The 16055-nt window shown below is 42.1% G+C and overlaps 1 protein-coding gene across 1 annotated transcript in view; it reads left to right on the top strand.

The window, feature by feature from the left end:
- Positions 1-5985: 5985 nt before the first annotated feature.
- The window catches only part of LOC126285085 (odorant receptor 46a-like), an 81398-nt gene continuing 71328 nt past the window's right edge, over positions 5986-16055 (top strand). The window contains exon 1 of the mRNA XM_049984409.1: positions 5986-6237. Within this exon, the coding sequence (XP_049840366.1) occupies positions 5986-6237 (252 nt within the window). The remainder of the gene's footprint in view (positions 6238-16055) is intronic.

Genomic DNA, 16055 nt, shown 5'->3' with positions numbered 1-16055 from the left:
CGGTCCGAATATTTTCATTGAAATGCCATTTCGCTAGTTTTAGGTACCGACATTTCTAACTTATATTTTTTGACTATTTGTAGATGTATATCCTTGAAGATCATCTGTTCTTTTTTCTATGTGACTGTAAGATCACCCAAAACCAGTAAAATATTCATGGTTGTATCAGGATTTATTTTTCTCCTGTGGTATAACAGTGCTTTCCAATCCTTAAGGATATCATAAGTGTATATGTTATTAATATTGAAATGCTACACTCTCTTCTTAGTCCTTGAGTAGCTGGTAATTTAGTATTGTATCCTCACTCCTTTCACTACTGATTAAATATCAGACGTTTGGTATATTATTCTCAGTATTCGAATTAAATGGCGGGATTATCCTATGAAGCTTGTAATATAGCGTAGTTTCGATGTTTTTAGGAAGATATTATCTATGCATTAATGAAACTTTCTAAATCCTGCTTCTTTTTCCTCTAACATTACACCACTTACTTTCTTACATCTGTCATTCATTAGCCTGGAATATATTTTATATTTGGAGTTGAGCAGGCTTAGCAGTAGTTTTCAAAGCTTTTTTGAGTGATTCGTTTGTTTAGTTTAAGAACTGTAGTTCAGAAACCATTCCTCAAATTTTAACAGTTCACTGCTCATTCTGTCCATAGCATGAGTTTAAATGTTTTGATTCTTTTAATGCTTATCTTAATTCTAATAATGTTATAGGGTTTCTCTCTGTATAATTCACTATCAGTGTCATCTTCTACAGTTTTAATGTCTCTACACCCTAAAACTTTGTAGCAGCTCTTCTGTGTTTCATCATGAAATATATTTAATCTTACTGCGCCTTTTCTGTTATATTGAGATGTTTCAGTGCTTTGTAAACAGTTAATTGTCAGTCATGTATAGCTGTTACATGTTGCTTACATATTTATCCCAGCTTGTCAATAAACTGTTCTAGTAAAAGCTTTTGCTTGATTTCTCTTCCTCCCCCATTCTTCATGATTTCATTTTGTCAGTAATTGTAAGTATTTTCTTCTGCTTGATTATTTCCCCAAATTCTTCATTTCATGTCCGTAAGCATCTCCATTTTCGAACTTTCTTCTTCTTTCTCAAGTCCACTTTCCTTTACACTTGTCGTTGTACTTTCACATTCTTCGTTCACATCTACAGTTGTTGTTACATTAACTATAAAATCTTGTAATCATATTTTGATGTAAATGTTGTACACTCTCTTCTCGCATAAGGTTTGGTTTTCATCGATATTCTTAACATACTAATTTCTGAAATAACGGAATTGTGGTCTGATCCGATTTATGTTGACTCTTGAAGTTCTTCTCAGTTTCTGTTTGAAACAATTTCTATGAAAGTTCCTACCACTCTAGCAATAGGGATTTTCCCCGCCCTAGAATTGAGGTCCCCTGTAGTGCAGAAATGATCTGTTTTTACTGTTCCATTCAGTGCCTTCTGGAGTGTGTCAGAGAGTATTATTATTATTACACCTGCTTTTTACTCTTCTAGGTCATAAACACCAACAACAGTCACGTGCTCAATATCTATTTTTAATCTTACGGTTATGATTCTTTCATAGACAGAGGAGTGGCTTAGTATTACTGCAACTCCAAGAACAGCTCTTCTGTTCTGGAAATTGCACCATGTATCTTCACATTATCTTCAAGTTCATTTGTACCCTTTGCTTTTGTTATCATGACTACATCGCGTTTCTGTAATTTTCATTCTCGTCTTAACTCCTCTTCTTTTGCCCCCTTACATTCCATGTACATATCTTCATTGTTCATTAATTTTGAACTCTCTTATTCTTTTATTGCTAGGTTCGATGTGTTTTGAATTCGTCTGGAGTTTCTCTGTATCTGAAGTTAATGAGAAATTGTGGATGATCTCGGTGTAGGTTACCAGCCTTTAGCAGAATAAGTCATGTGAAGAGGCTGCCACTGGAGGCTTCATGACCTTCCCGGTTTTTATTCAAAGTTGCCTTTCTCTTGACGAGTTGCTTTCCCAGCAAGTACAGAGTCTCATTTAGCATCAATTCCTACAATAGGTAAGGTGGCCTCATCCACAAGCTTCACCATGTCATGGTCCTCTTCTTCTGTTACTACGCCGAAATCTTCGTCATAAAACTGATAACGAGTTCCTACAAGATGTTATCATCTGGAACCAGGTGAATAAAGGTTTTTTAACAAAACATTGTTTTCCCTCCTCCGAACTCTAGGCTTGGCACCAGCCAAAGTGAAGCTGTAGTATGTTGAACACAGGCCACTTTCCATAATGTACTGGGTTCTAGTAGTTAAGTAGGCGTTGGCCCAGTTGCACTTGGGCAGAATAAGATGTGAAGTCTATAGCAGAAAAGCTTCACAGAACAACACTGAATGAAAGGAACGTGTTGTATATATGTTGCAGAGTTAGGATCCCAAATCCTGGCTGACGTTATGCACATTTCAGAATATCAACTGGCAGACTGAGTACTAGACGGTAAAAATGGAAAAGGCTTATCTCGAGCTGGTAAATCACAACAAGAGGAACTTCAGTCGCCAGTAATATGTCAGTCGTGTTTTGTTTACATAGATGGAGGCGAGTTAGTCGCACATTCTGTGGCCACGTCACCTGTGTTGGTGGGTCTGGGTCTCCTGATGCTGTGTGTTCCGCCCCTGGAACGCTAATGGCGCCACCTGCTGCTGCTCACCTTCGTGACAGACGCACGCGAAGGGCAGCTCTGATCCGTATGAATATTACATACATATATTGACGGGGGGCGATCTAATAAGACCGGCTGTTCCTTCTGTCGTCTGCAGCGAGGTGTCTGAGACTCCTTACGGGTTGCACCACCTACCACCTGCTGCAGATGGCCCCACCTGTCGGTACTTGCCTTCGATATACATACCCTCCAAGGTAGCCATGCACTGGGTTGCGGTGCTGTTACTAATTGGCTTGGTCGTTAAGTACACACCAACAGATATCTTTGTAGTCCAGTTTTCTCATGATTCTTTGTTCCTGCGTTGCGATAATGTTCAAAATAGATTGTATAGCGATCACATATGAGATGGTCCTACAAAAGTTGTCATTGCCGCCAGAACATCGTTATAGGATCCACGATGTATTTGATTGAAGTGTCATCTTTCTTTTTTCTTAGAGCCTGAGAAAGAAAATGTCTTTGAAACAACTGATGCGCCCAGTTTTGGGGTGCGGTTTAGTTTAGGAAAACACTTCAAAACCCTGGAGTAACATGAGATTACTATGGAGGCTGAGTCTTTGGGATTAGGCAGAATAATCTTCGAAAAAAAGTATAACACGCAAATTGAAAAGAAAACTAATTTCAAGTTTTTAAAGTGTCATGTTCAGAGAACAGTTAAAGAGAGCATCTGCAAAGGCGACTGCTTGCAAAACACTCGTATGTCCCTTGTTTAAGTAAGTCCTAAGCATTTGGTACCGATACCAGATAGAAACAGGGGAGACTAACCTAGTGATAGAATTGGCTCATCCAATTTAACAAGGAAAAATATCTTGGAAAAAATTGGTTCTTTCGCATTAACAAATCGTTGCCTGGTGTCTAAGAAGCGGTAAATGGAAATAAAAAAATATGGCATCCTTATAAAATTAAACCTCTGACCTGTAGATTAAATAGACTATATTTATTGACTGAGGTACCGAACCCAACATATATGTTCACTTCTTTACTAGTGAGGAACTTTATCTCTTTCTACACTGACAGAAAAGAAAAATGCAACACCCTCAAGGAATATCTTCAGTGCATCAGGTTACAACATCTGCATACTCTCAGATTATAATGTTAGTGATTCATTTGTTATGGTCATCGTTGATCAGATGGTGATCAGGAAGCCTAACTATGCCCACATTGTTTTGACCCTGCAGGGAGTTTGGAAGTGATCAGTGTTTGCAACATTCAGTCTAGGGTATAACCACGCCCCACTGATAAGTGCGTACTCTTGCTGAACAACTTCAACCATTTGAATGGGCTCACACTGTAGGCGTGCAGGAAGCTGGATTCATGTATCGACGGATTGCTAGACATGTTCGGCACAATGTATTGTTGGTGTGTCTCTTCTTTTGGCGATAGTCTGTGGAACATTCCTGCACCTGTAAACCAGCTTCCGGATGTCAACATAGAGCAGATACATGTCAAAATCAACGTGTGAGCAGTGGGAGCAGAGCGAACATTTAGCCACATGTTGCACTTGCTACGTCATCAAAGATCATTTGGAACCGTTTGTTTGTAGCAGAACTACAATCATGAGCGCCCTAGCCAGACTAACACTGACATCACGACACCCTCAAATGGTGCTCTATTACCGTGAAAGAATCGACTGGGACGGCACGGTTACCTTCAGTGACCAAAGTACTTTCTGTATGTATGCGAGTGGTGGATGTACACTTTAATGGCTCAGATCTGGTAAGCAATCTATTCTGGAGTGCAATCAGTCATGAGACACAATCCGACCCAAGGCTTGCATGGGGCCATTAGTTACACCTCGCAGTCACGATTGGGATTCTGAATCGACAGGTAACTGGTGCCCACTACATTGTGCAGGTTGTTATCCTCATGTCATTGCCATTTCTTTGCCAGAAAGATGGTGTGCTTTTCAGCAGAACAGTGATCATCGACCTAGGGCTGCTGTGACGAAAGATCCTCTTCATGGAGAACAATAACTGACCTGGCCAGCAAGATCACCAGATTTCTCGACAATTGAACTCATTCGAGACGTGATGAAGCGGGAACTTACTTGTTGTCTGGAGTCTGCTAGAACCATTGCCATATTGCAAGAAAAGGTGCAAGTTGCGTGGTCTAATCTATCACAAGATGCAATTCGGCACCTTTACGATCGTTTGCTTGCGAGAATACACGCCTGTGTTGCTGGAAGAGGGAATATACTAGGAACTTATGGGACTTTTTTGGTATCCTTTAGTTTTTTTTTTTTTTTTTTTTTTTTTTTTTTTTTTTTTTTTTTTTTTTTTTTTAATTGAGGTGGAGCCCCTCCACTCCTACACCGGCATGATGGCCAACACAAAAGTTCTACTGCCATCTCTGCATAAGGGTTAAGGGTTAGTATTCACTAAAGTGAGGTGTCGCAGGATGTGGGTACTGCGATGTTTGCGTACGTCTGGTCAGGATTAACCATTAATACGCGCTCATCTGGAGATAGATTGGTCGAAATCTGACGAAGGGTAGCGGTTTTAAGGGCAGAGGAAAAAAGTGCCAGGGCTAGAGCCAAGGGAAAAAAACCTCTGCGATAGTTAGATCGGGTGGTAAGAGCAATTGCGGTTTTCTTGCTGCCTGCGATAGGTTGTGCAAGGATAGGCTTGGTTAGTAGTGGGTATCATGCTTGTCGATACCTTGGCGTTGTGCGTTGTGCTGCTCGGCGGCTGGCGCTGGGTGCTGGTACGGAGTCCTCGTTCAGCGTCAGCAACCTGCAACAGTTAGGTTTGTTATCGATCTTGTGTCCGATAGGTCATATACCGGGGACACAGTGTGAGGGAATGTTGACAGTTGGTATCCTTTAGTGTGGTGTGTGTGTTTTAATTGGTCTGAACTTGATATCACACACTCCTACAATGATAAACTCTCACCTCACTTTGCAATAAAATGACCTTGTCAGTAAGAATGACGCATTTTTCGCTTTCCAACAGTCGTATAAAACTGAAGAGCAAGAATGAAATTGGTATCTTCTGAGTCACAAAGCGTGAAAAGCCAATAATAATTTCCAAAATTGCAGAAAGCGTCGCTTGAAGATATAATGAAGTGCCGGCTTACTTCATCTGGCGAGCATACCTACCACCGTGGCGTACTGGCAGGGTCCATGGCCAGCCTCTCGAGACAGGAAGAGACCGATGACAACGTAGCCTGATCCCTTTAAACATCAAACCAACCAACCAACCAGAAGGGAAGCCTTTGACGTGAACATCCACAGAGGATAACTCTGGTCTCCAATAATACAACAGATTCGTTTTGTTGACAGAGATGGCAGCGACAGAGCCGGAGCTGGTGTGGCCGCTGCCCCACGTGGTGAGAGGTCTCGGCATCCTGGGGCTGTGGGTTCCGCCCCCGGGCCGCAGGTGTCGCCACCTGCTGGTGCTCGCCTTCGTCATGGTCTCACACGTCTGCCTTCTCCTCACCGTCAACGCCAGCATCATCATGGACACGCCGAGCGACCTTCCACGACTATCATTCATTGCCTATAACTGCTTGACTTACATAGGTCTCGCTTCAAAGGTAGATACGGTAATAGGAAACATGATAAACTGTCTTACAATAAACAGAGTGCCATCTAATTCGATAAAAAAAATTCAGTGTACACACTGTCTTGTACTGCAGTGTTATTGCAGCAATGTTTCAGTTATCACAAATTAATTGTAAACAAACCAGATCCCCTATATCTTAGACGAAAAGAGTTAATTTCACGATTTTTTCGTACTCCTAGGTAACAGTCAAGTAATAATGTTCGAATGATATTTCCGCCATTTGACTGTAAAAATTTCTTTATTTTATATTACTATGATGATTTCGGCCTTAAGTCATTATTAAGTACAACGGTGTTGGGTGTAATTACACTTTGTTAAGTGAAGTTATCGGCAAGGTCTACTGAACTTGGTGTCCAGGCGTGTAGCTAAGTACAAAAGTCACTGACATATGTATATTGCAGACAGGTAGCAAACATGTTTTTCAGCTATAAAAGCAATTGAGCCAAAGGAACGTCACCATACAACACTGCTGTGGTCGAGCGGTTCTGCGCGCTTCACCCCGGAACGGCGCTGCTGCTACGGTCGCAGATTTCAATCCCGCCTCGGGCATGGATGTGTGTGCTGTCCTTAGGTTAGTTAGGTTTAAATAGTTCTAAGTCTAGGGGACTGTTGACCTCAGATGTTAAGTCTCATAGTGCTTAGGAGGAGGAGGAGGAGGAGGAGATTAGTGTTTAACGTCCCGTCGACAACGAGGAGATTAGAGACGGAGCGCAAGCTCGGGTGAGGGAAGGATGGGGAAGGAAATCGGCCGTGCCCTTTCAAAGGAACCATCCCGGCATTTGCCTGAAGCTATTTAGGGAAATCACGGAAAACCTAAATCAGGATGGCCGGAGACGGGATTGAATCGTCGTCCTCCCGAATGCGAGTCCAGTGTGCTAACCACTGCGCCCATAGTGCTTAGAGCCATTTGAACTCATACAACATAATTCCGTTTTTATACGTAATTCCATGTAAGTTGCTGCATTCTAGAGTATCTGTATGATTATTATGCAATTTAACTTAAATTCATAGAAAACCATCGACCCACTTTCAGACAATTTTTCTAGAGCTCTCGGATAGCACGGGGGAAAAAATTAACACCTAAATCATTCCGTGTGAACTCCTGAATGTCTTATCCTATCACAATAGCCGTTTCTTCCTGTGAAGGAGTGAGTCATAAGAATGTTTTGACTTCTGGAGGAGAAATCTGTTGGCTGTTATTTCATTAAGAAATATCTCAGAAACGGTAAAAGCCGTTGTTTCAACTATTGACTCCCCAACTCTTTTTTATTTCCGTGACATTCTCTCCTGTTTTTCATCATATAGTATAAGAAGTTACCCTTTCTTGACTGTTGCGATGTCGTCCATCAATTCTATCTGGTAACTGTTCGCTGCCGTTCATAAATACTGCAGAAGAGAACGGACAAACGTAGTGTAGGCAGCCACTACAGCAGACTCCTTGCATCTTCTAAGTGTCCTGCCAGTCAATAAACCGAAGTCTTTGATTTCCCTTCCACACTACATTTTCTTCGTGATGTAAAATTTAAATTATTCGTAATTGTGACCCCAGGTATCAGGATCAACGGACAGCCTTTGCGTTTGTGTAATTTATCGTGTAATGGAAATTTAGGGTAATTTTTTACTTGGAATTAATCATCAAACAGATCGTAAAGACGCGTTTATTATATGGTGACGTGGTTCGATCACCAAATGATTATCTTCAGACCTTCAAAACCATACTGATGGTCAGCGGCTGTACAGGGAATAGTAATCAGTGAATGGCGATAGTCTGCAGCTGACTACAGTCATTCAATGATTCCTGCTCCGTGTACAGCCATTGTCCATGAGTATGGTTTTGAAGGTCTGAAAATGATCATGTGGTGATCGGAATCGGTTACCTTGTAATTAGAGTGCCTTTGCGATCTACGCTCTTTTACAATAAGCATCAAATTATCTATTTTGATAGCTGACTTCCTCCAGCAATACTTAAAAAAAATTTTGCTGCTCCTATGGATGACTCCAAACTTTTCATTGTTCAGGGTCAATTGCCACTTCTCGCACCATGCAGATATCTTTTCTAAACCAAATTATAATTCGTCTGGCCTTGATATGAGTTTAATAGATAGTAAACTACAGCATCATTTGCAGATAATCTACAAGTGCTACTCAGATTGACTCATAATTCATTTAAATAGATTACGAACAGCAGGTAGCATGTAACAGTTGTTTAGGAACGCCAAATATCTTCACTATGTGATTTTCCATTCGTCACAACGAACGGTGACTTTCCTTACAAGAAATATCGTATCCAGTGGCACAGCAGAGACGGTACACCACAGGTACACAATTTAATTGGATGTGGCCTATGAGGATCACCATCAAAAGCCTTTTGAAAATAAACCAAATGTGGAATCAACTTGAGAGCCCTAGTGGATAATATACGTTACTTCATGTGAGTTAAGGTTCAATTGCGTTTCACACATGATGTAGATGTAGAATTGAGCAGTTTCTTCTGTTTCCATTGTTGTACTAGGGGCCTTCACTAAGTAATACATTTTTTTCTGAGAGTTAGTTGGTTTTATTCGGGATTCTAGAACACCATATTCTTTCTTCCCTACTCTTTGGGCACAAAACCGTGTTTTTCAACATAATCTCAGTTCACTGCGACTGTGGGAGTCTGTATGAGCGCATGGTACTGCTGGTAGTAGTAGCAGCCAACTTCCCGGGGAGAGCATTTTCCGTTGGGCAAAACAAATGGAAGCCGGAAGGTGCGAGATTCAGGCTGTAGGGCGGATGAGAAAGAACAGTCCAATGAAGTTTTGTGAGTTCCTCTCTGGTGCACAGAAATGTGTGAAGGCTTGTTTTGTCATAGAGGAGGAGAAGTTCGTATACATATTTGTGGCGACTAACAAGCTGAAATCGTTTCTTCAACTTCCGGGTGTAGTACAGTAAAGTTCAAAAAAATGTTCAAATGTGTGTGAAATGTTATAGGACTTAAATGCTAAGGTCATCAGTCCCTAAGCTAACACACTACTTAAACTAAATTATCCTAAGGACGAACACACACACCCATGCCCACAGTAAAGTTCAGAGTTGGTGCTTGCGCCATAAGGGAAGACATCAGGCAGAACAACCCCTACAGGGGCCCAGAAGGCCGTTTCCGTCACTTTAAGGATGCGGCTTTGAACTTCTTCTTCAAAGGAGAGGTTGCGTGGCGCCATTCCATAGATTGCCGTTTTATTTAAGGTTGAAGTGATGAACCAATGTTTCGCCGCCTGTGACGACTTCCGGCAGAAAATTGTCTCTATCAGCCTCGTAACGAGCAAGTTATTGTCGTGAGCATCTACGCAAAGTGGTAGGAGGACGGCGAAAATACGAGCAGCCGACAGTATCCAGAATGAGATTTTCACTCTGCAGCGGAGTGTGCGCTGATATGAAACTTCCTGGCAGATTAAAACTTTGTGCGCGACCGAGAGTCGAACTCGGGACGTTCGCCTTTCGCGGGCAAGTGCTCTACCATCTTTTTTTTTTTTAATCTGATTTTGTTCGCTTTTGGTCGTGGCGTCTGCTCGGTGCGGACGTCTTAAGACATCCGTTTAAGTTCTTGTTGGTCGATTAACTCAGTATTTTTATTACAGAGAGCAGCTAACCCTCTGACCGAACACGCTGAGCTACCGTGCCGGCAGCTTTGCAGGACTAGTTCTGCAAGGTTCGCAGGAGAGCTTCTGTAAAGTTTGGAAGGTAGGAGATGAGATACTGGCAGAAGTAAACCTGTGAGTACCGGGCGTGAGTCGTGCTTTGGTAGCTCAAATGGTAGAGCACTTGCCCGTGAAAGGCAAAGGTCCCGAGTTCGAGACTCGGTCGGGCACACAGTTTTAACCTGCCAGGAAGTTTCAGCCGACAATATGTTTGATATGCACACGCCTCATCACAGAATGCAGTGGTCGGAGGGTTGCCCGCCCTGTAAACCAGGGCAGGCGGAGATCTGTGGCAGATCTGACTACAGAGCGTAATGTTGATGGAAGCTTTCCGAAGGGCACCGTTCGATGGACATTGTCGAACACCGGTTTCCACAGTAGACGACCTCTAGTCGTTTCCATGTTCACCCAACGACATCGCCAGCTATAATTATATTGGACACCGAATGACTGAGACTGGACCGCGTATGAATGGAATCGTATTTTCTTTTCGGATGAATTAAGTCCATTGTTACATTGGATTGTTGCTTGTGTCTGGATATACTGTCATCCAAGTGACTGAATGCTCTGAACAGACATCACGCCGGACGCAGCGTTACGCTATGGAGGATATTCAACTGTGCTTCCATGCTGCGGTAGTAATCGTAGACAGGATGACAACTGAGGAATACGTGAACGTTGTTATGGACCAAGCACGTCCCTTCATGCTTGATGTGTTCTCGACAGCGATGGTATCAAGCAACAGGATAACTGTAAGTGGGACGCTGTCAAAATCGTAATATGGTGGTTTGAGAAGCATGATACTCAACTAATGTTGACGTCGTGGCAGCCGGACGGTGTGGCCGAACGGTTCTAGGCGCTTCAGTCTGGAACCGCGCGATCGCTACGATCGCAGGTTCGAATCCTGCCTCGGGCATGGATGTGTGTGCTGTCCTTAGGTTAGTTAGGTTTAAGTACTTCTCAGTTCGAGGGGACTGATGACCTGAGATGTTAAGTCCCATAGTGCTCAGAGCCATTTGAACCATTTTTGACGTCGTGGCCACCAAATGCTCTTGACATGAGAACGATGAAACATGTCTGGGACATTATAGGGCATCAGATCCAAACCCACAAACCATCGGCCAGTACTTTACGGGAACTGCATGACACGTGCATAGATATGCGGTGCTACATATATCCGTCATCGACTTGTCGAATGCATGCCAATCAGAATCGTTCCTGTATTGCTTCGACATGTGGACTATCACGTAATTAGCTAGGTGGTCAAAATGTTCTGGCTCATCAGTGTAAATCGCCGAATCTTCCGAACTATTTATGCAATGTTTTGTTACTAAAACGAACACTCTAAGATTAAAAGAAAGACGCACCACGAAGAAATTGACTGCATGGTATGGAAATTGGTAGATATGCTGTACGAGTACAAGCAAACAAACGATTATATGTTTAGAACAACTGGATGATTTATTCATGGGAAAGTGATTCACAAATTGAGCAAGTAAATATCGTCTTGATCCACCGCCGGCCCTCATGCAAGCTGTTACTCGGCTTGGTATGAATGACAGAGTTGTTGGATCTCCTCTTGAGGAGTATCGTGCCAGATTCCTCTGGATTCTCACTTCCTGGAGTAGAATTGTCTTCATTGATGAATTTCGCTTCGAACTGAGCTCCAACGACCAGCAAAGAAGTTTCTGGAGAAGCCCTAGATGCGGTGCGATACCAGCCTACCTGTCGCCCGCCATACAACCTTGAGTGGTGGTCTAGAATGTCACTTCTTTTCATAGCAGGACCCCTCTGGTTGTCATCCGTGGCACTCTTACAGGGCGGTGGTACTTCGACGATATTCTACGCCGCGTTTTGTTGCCCAACATGCTCGCCATCCTGCTTTTACATTTCAGCAACATAATGTCCACACACACACAGCGAGAGTTTCTACTGTTTCTTATGCTTGTCAAAACCGTACCCTGACCAGAAAGATCGACGGATCTCTCCCCAATCGAGAACGTTTGGAGCATTGCGGGCAGGGCCCTGCAACCATCTTGGGACTTTGACAATCTAACGCGACAACTTGATAGAATTTTGCACGGAATTCCTCAGGAGGACATCAAACTCTGACAATCAGCCCTAATACGAATAACTGCTTGCGGAAGTACCAGAGGTGGACCAACGCGTTTTTGCCTCGCTCGATTTGTGCAACTCTTTCTCTTGAACAAATCTTCTAATTTTTTTTGAAATGACATCTACCGATTTCCGTCACATTCAGATAATACCTTCGTGCTGCGGCTTTTTTTCTTTTTTGATTTCTTTTAGTCTTAGAGCGCAGTTCAACATGAGTCATATAGAGAACTGTTTCTGAACAGGATTTGAAGACATATTTTTCAGGGAAGGGGTGAAAATTCTGTCTGTATGGTCCACAAAAATCTACCCCTTGTACAGAAAACAATTCAAACGTTGGTATGTGGGAGGTAATTTTTTTATGTCCACCATTAATGCGTCTGTTGTCTTAATATTTCCACTAAATACGACTAATTAGTTATAACACATTGGTCTGTTGACAGAAAACAAGCTGTGAAGGGGATGCTGGAAAAAATATTCTGATATAAAAGTGCTGTCGCTATAAGGACTTTAGAAACCATCCATAACATCAGAGGAGAAAGAAAAATGTTGTCATGTTGTATCCAAATATATGTCTTAGTATTGCTAGGCCCATTTTGCATTATTTTTGGTACGTTAAAAGACGAATTTCGAAGATGCTGTAGCAACGATAACACATGGACACAAAATCCTTCAGCAGGAGGTACATTTGGGACTCCTTCAGTGCGAATGGTTATGTTCTAAATAAAACTACAAGACACTGTTTTTTCGCTATTTTACAAAGTAATGAAGCTTTGAGATATCGGCAAGAAAAAATGAATGTCCCAGTTAACGTCAGGTATTACAGAGCTGCCTCTGCCTCTGGTTTTTAAGAAACTCACAACACCTTCAAAAATCACGTGCAAGATTTTCATATTCTCTCGCTCGTTACGTAAAAAGTATTAGTCCTATAGAAAAAAATGAACACGGTCTTTTTGTAGGCAATTTCGGTTACTTACATTTTGTACTGAGATACGTTTTCGCTAGGGCGATGATTCTGACACAGCATCCCCTACATTCTCTGTCCCGAGTACATCGCGGTTTCAGTACTCTTGACTGCGTGTGAAGAGCACACGTGTTCAGCGACCGGTTGGAAGCAACACAAAATGGTGCTGGCGATAAAACAGTGTGTTGTCGTTGTCGAGTGCTACGTGATGTACAGTTCGCAGTAAACGTGTGCGGTACAGTCTGCGCAAGACCGGAACCGGTTTAGCAAAATCCTCAGCAAAGTTTGAAATGCAAAACTTAGTGAATCAGTTAACGTAGAGGAAGGTATCAGTGATCATAAGACTGTTATTGCACCCACGACAACGTGTCCTAGAAGTAATTTTAAGAAATGTAGGTAGATATTTTTGCTTAGCAAGAATGACAGGATATTTCGGATTATCTGTGCAGTGAGCATCAAATATTCGGTGATGATGCCGAAGATGTAGAGAACAAACGGAAAAAAATCAAAGGGATCGTCTAATGTGTTCTAGACAAGCATGTCTCGAGTAAAGTCTTAAGAGATGGGAAAGACCCACCACGGTTTAATAGGCGTGTTAGAAAACTGCTACGTAAACGAAGAGAGTTTCATCTCACATTCAAGAGAAGTAGAAAACGTAGCTGACAAATAAATGATGAACGAAGCGAAAATGAGCGTAAGGAGAGTAATGACTTTTAAAATAAAACTTTAAATCCTTGTCAACCGATGTGACTAAAAGCGCTAAGAGGTTTTGGTCCTATGTAGATTCAGTAAGTGAGACTAAATAATCTATTCATTCACTCAGTGACCATACTGGCATCGAAACAGAGAGAAGGCTTAAATACTGAATTCGATCTTTTGAAATTGTTTCACCTCAGAGGATCGTAACACGGTCTCTAATTTCAATCTCTGTATGAATATCGAAAGGGCAGATATTGAGATAAAGATCGCGGAACAGAAAAACAACTAAAATCGTTTATTGTGCCGCGCGGGATTAGCCGAGCGGTCTAGGGCGCTGCAGACATGGACTGTGCCGTTGGTCCCGGCGGAGGTTCGAGTCCTCCCTCGGGCATGACTGTGTGTGTTTGTCCTTAGGATAATTTAGGTTAAGTAGTGTGTAAGCTTCGGGACTGATGACCTTAGCAGTTAATTCCCATAAGATTTCACACACATTTGAACATTTGAAAATCGTTTATTAGTGGAAAATCTCCAGGACCAGATGAGATACCTATATGATTCTATAACGATTATGCAAAAGATCTTGCTTCCCATCTAGCAGTAATTCATTGTAAATCACTTGAGAAACTAAGAGTACCTACGAGTACATCTGTATGTACATCTACATGAATTCTATGAAAATAGTACTGAAGTGACTGGCAAAAGGTTCATCGTACCACCTTACAATAATTATCCATTATTCCATTCTCGAACAGCGCCCAGAAAAAAACACCTATATCTTACTTCATTTTATAATTATGATCGTTCCTCCGTATGTACGTCGGCTTCAACAAAATATGTTCGCATTCGGAGGAGAAAGCTGGTGATTTAAATTTCACGAGAAGATTCCGCCGCAAAGAAAAACGCCTTTGTTTTAATGATGTCCCCTCCAAATCCAGTATCATATCAGGGACACTCTCTCCCATTTTTAGCGATAATACAAAACGTAATTCTCTTCTTTGAACTTTCTCAATAATCCTGTCTGGTAAGGATCCCGCGCCGTGCAAGAGTACTCGAAAGTCGACGGACGAGCATAGTGTAGGCAGTCTCCTTAGTAGGTCTGTTACATTTTCTAAGTGTACCGCAAATAAAACGCAGTCTCTCATTTGCCTTCCCCACAACATTTTCTATGTGCTCTTTCCAATTTAAGATGTTCGTAATTGAAACTCCTAGGCATTTAGTTGAATTTACGACCTTTAGATTTGACTGATTTATCGTGTAACTGAATTTTAACGGATTCCATTTAGCACTCATGTGGATGACCTCACACGTTCGTTATTCAGAGACAACAGCCAATTTTTATACTGTACAGATATGTTTCCTAAATTGTTTTGCCATTAGTTTTGGACTTCTCATGACTTTACTCGACGATAAACGACAGCATCATCTGCATACAACCTTAGGCGGCTGCTCAGACTATCTCATAAATCTTTTGTTGTTGTTGTTGTTGTGGTCTTCAGTCCAGAGACTGGTTTGATGCAGTTCCCCATGCTACTCTATACTGTGCAAGCTCCTTCATCTCCTAGTACCTACTGCAACCTACATCCTTCCGAATCGGCTTAGTGTGTTCATCTCTTGGCCTCCCTCTACGATATGTATCTTCCACGTTGCCTTCCAATACAAAACTGGTGACCCCTAATGCCTCACAACATGTCCTACCAACCGATCCCTTCTTCTAGTCAAGTTGTGCCACAAATTTCCCTTCTCCCCACTTTTATTCAATACCTACTCATCAGTTATGTGATCTACACATCTAACCTTCAGCAATCTTTTGTAACATTTATATAGATAAGGAACAGCAGAGGGCGTATACACTACCTTGAAGAACAGCAGAAAAGCGACTTAAAGAAGTCGCGTTTCTGGTGTTCTTCAAGGTAGTGTTATAAGCCCTCTGCTGTTCCTTATCTATATTCTCTAGTGCTAAGAACTATGACACACTGTACTGCTCTGTAGTATTTCCTGTCATGCAGTCCAAGCAACAGGTAACACACCCACAGCGGAGCACATCAACGCCCATTCTTATCTCGCAGAGCGGTGCCAGCAGCGCTCCGAACTTCGCCGATTGCGCTTTCATTGTTAACCAGGTACGGTTCCACAAGGAACTGTTCTGCACAGCAACCATAGGATATTATAAGGAAGGATAAGAAAACAGCAATCAGTCGCAACCCCATAAGCTTTGTATACTTTCCTTCTGCTTAAACGCCAGTAAAAACATATGGTGACAAGCACTGCTGCGAGTTTGTTGGATCATAACTCACTCAAATGCACTGAAGATGGCTATTGATAGTCGATGGTTATTTA

The sequence above is a fragment of the Schistocerca gregaria genome, chromosome 8 (assembly GCF_023897955.1).
Source record: "Schistocerca gregaria isolate iqSchGreg1 chromosome 8, iqSchGreg1.2, whole genome shotgun sequence".
Taxonomy (NCBI): Eukaryota; Metazoa; Arthropoda; class Insecta; order Orthoptera; family Acrididae; genus Schistocerca; species Schistocerca gregaria.
This window is presented reverse-complemented; position numbering and strand designations above follow the sequence as displayed.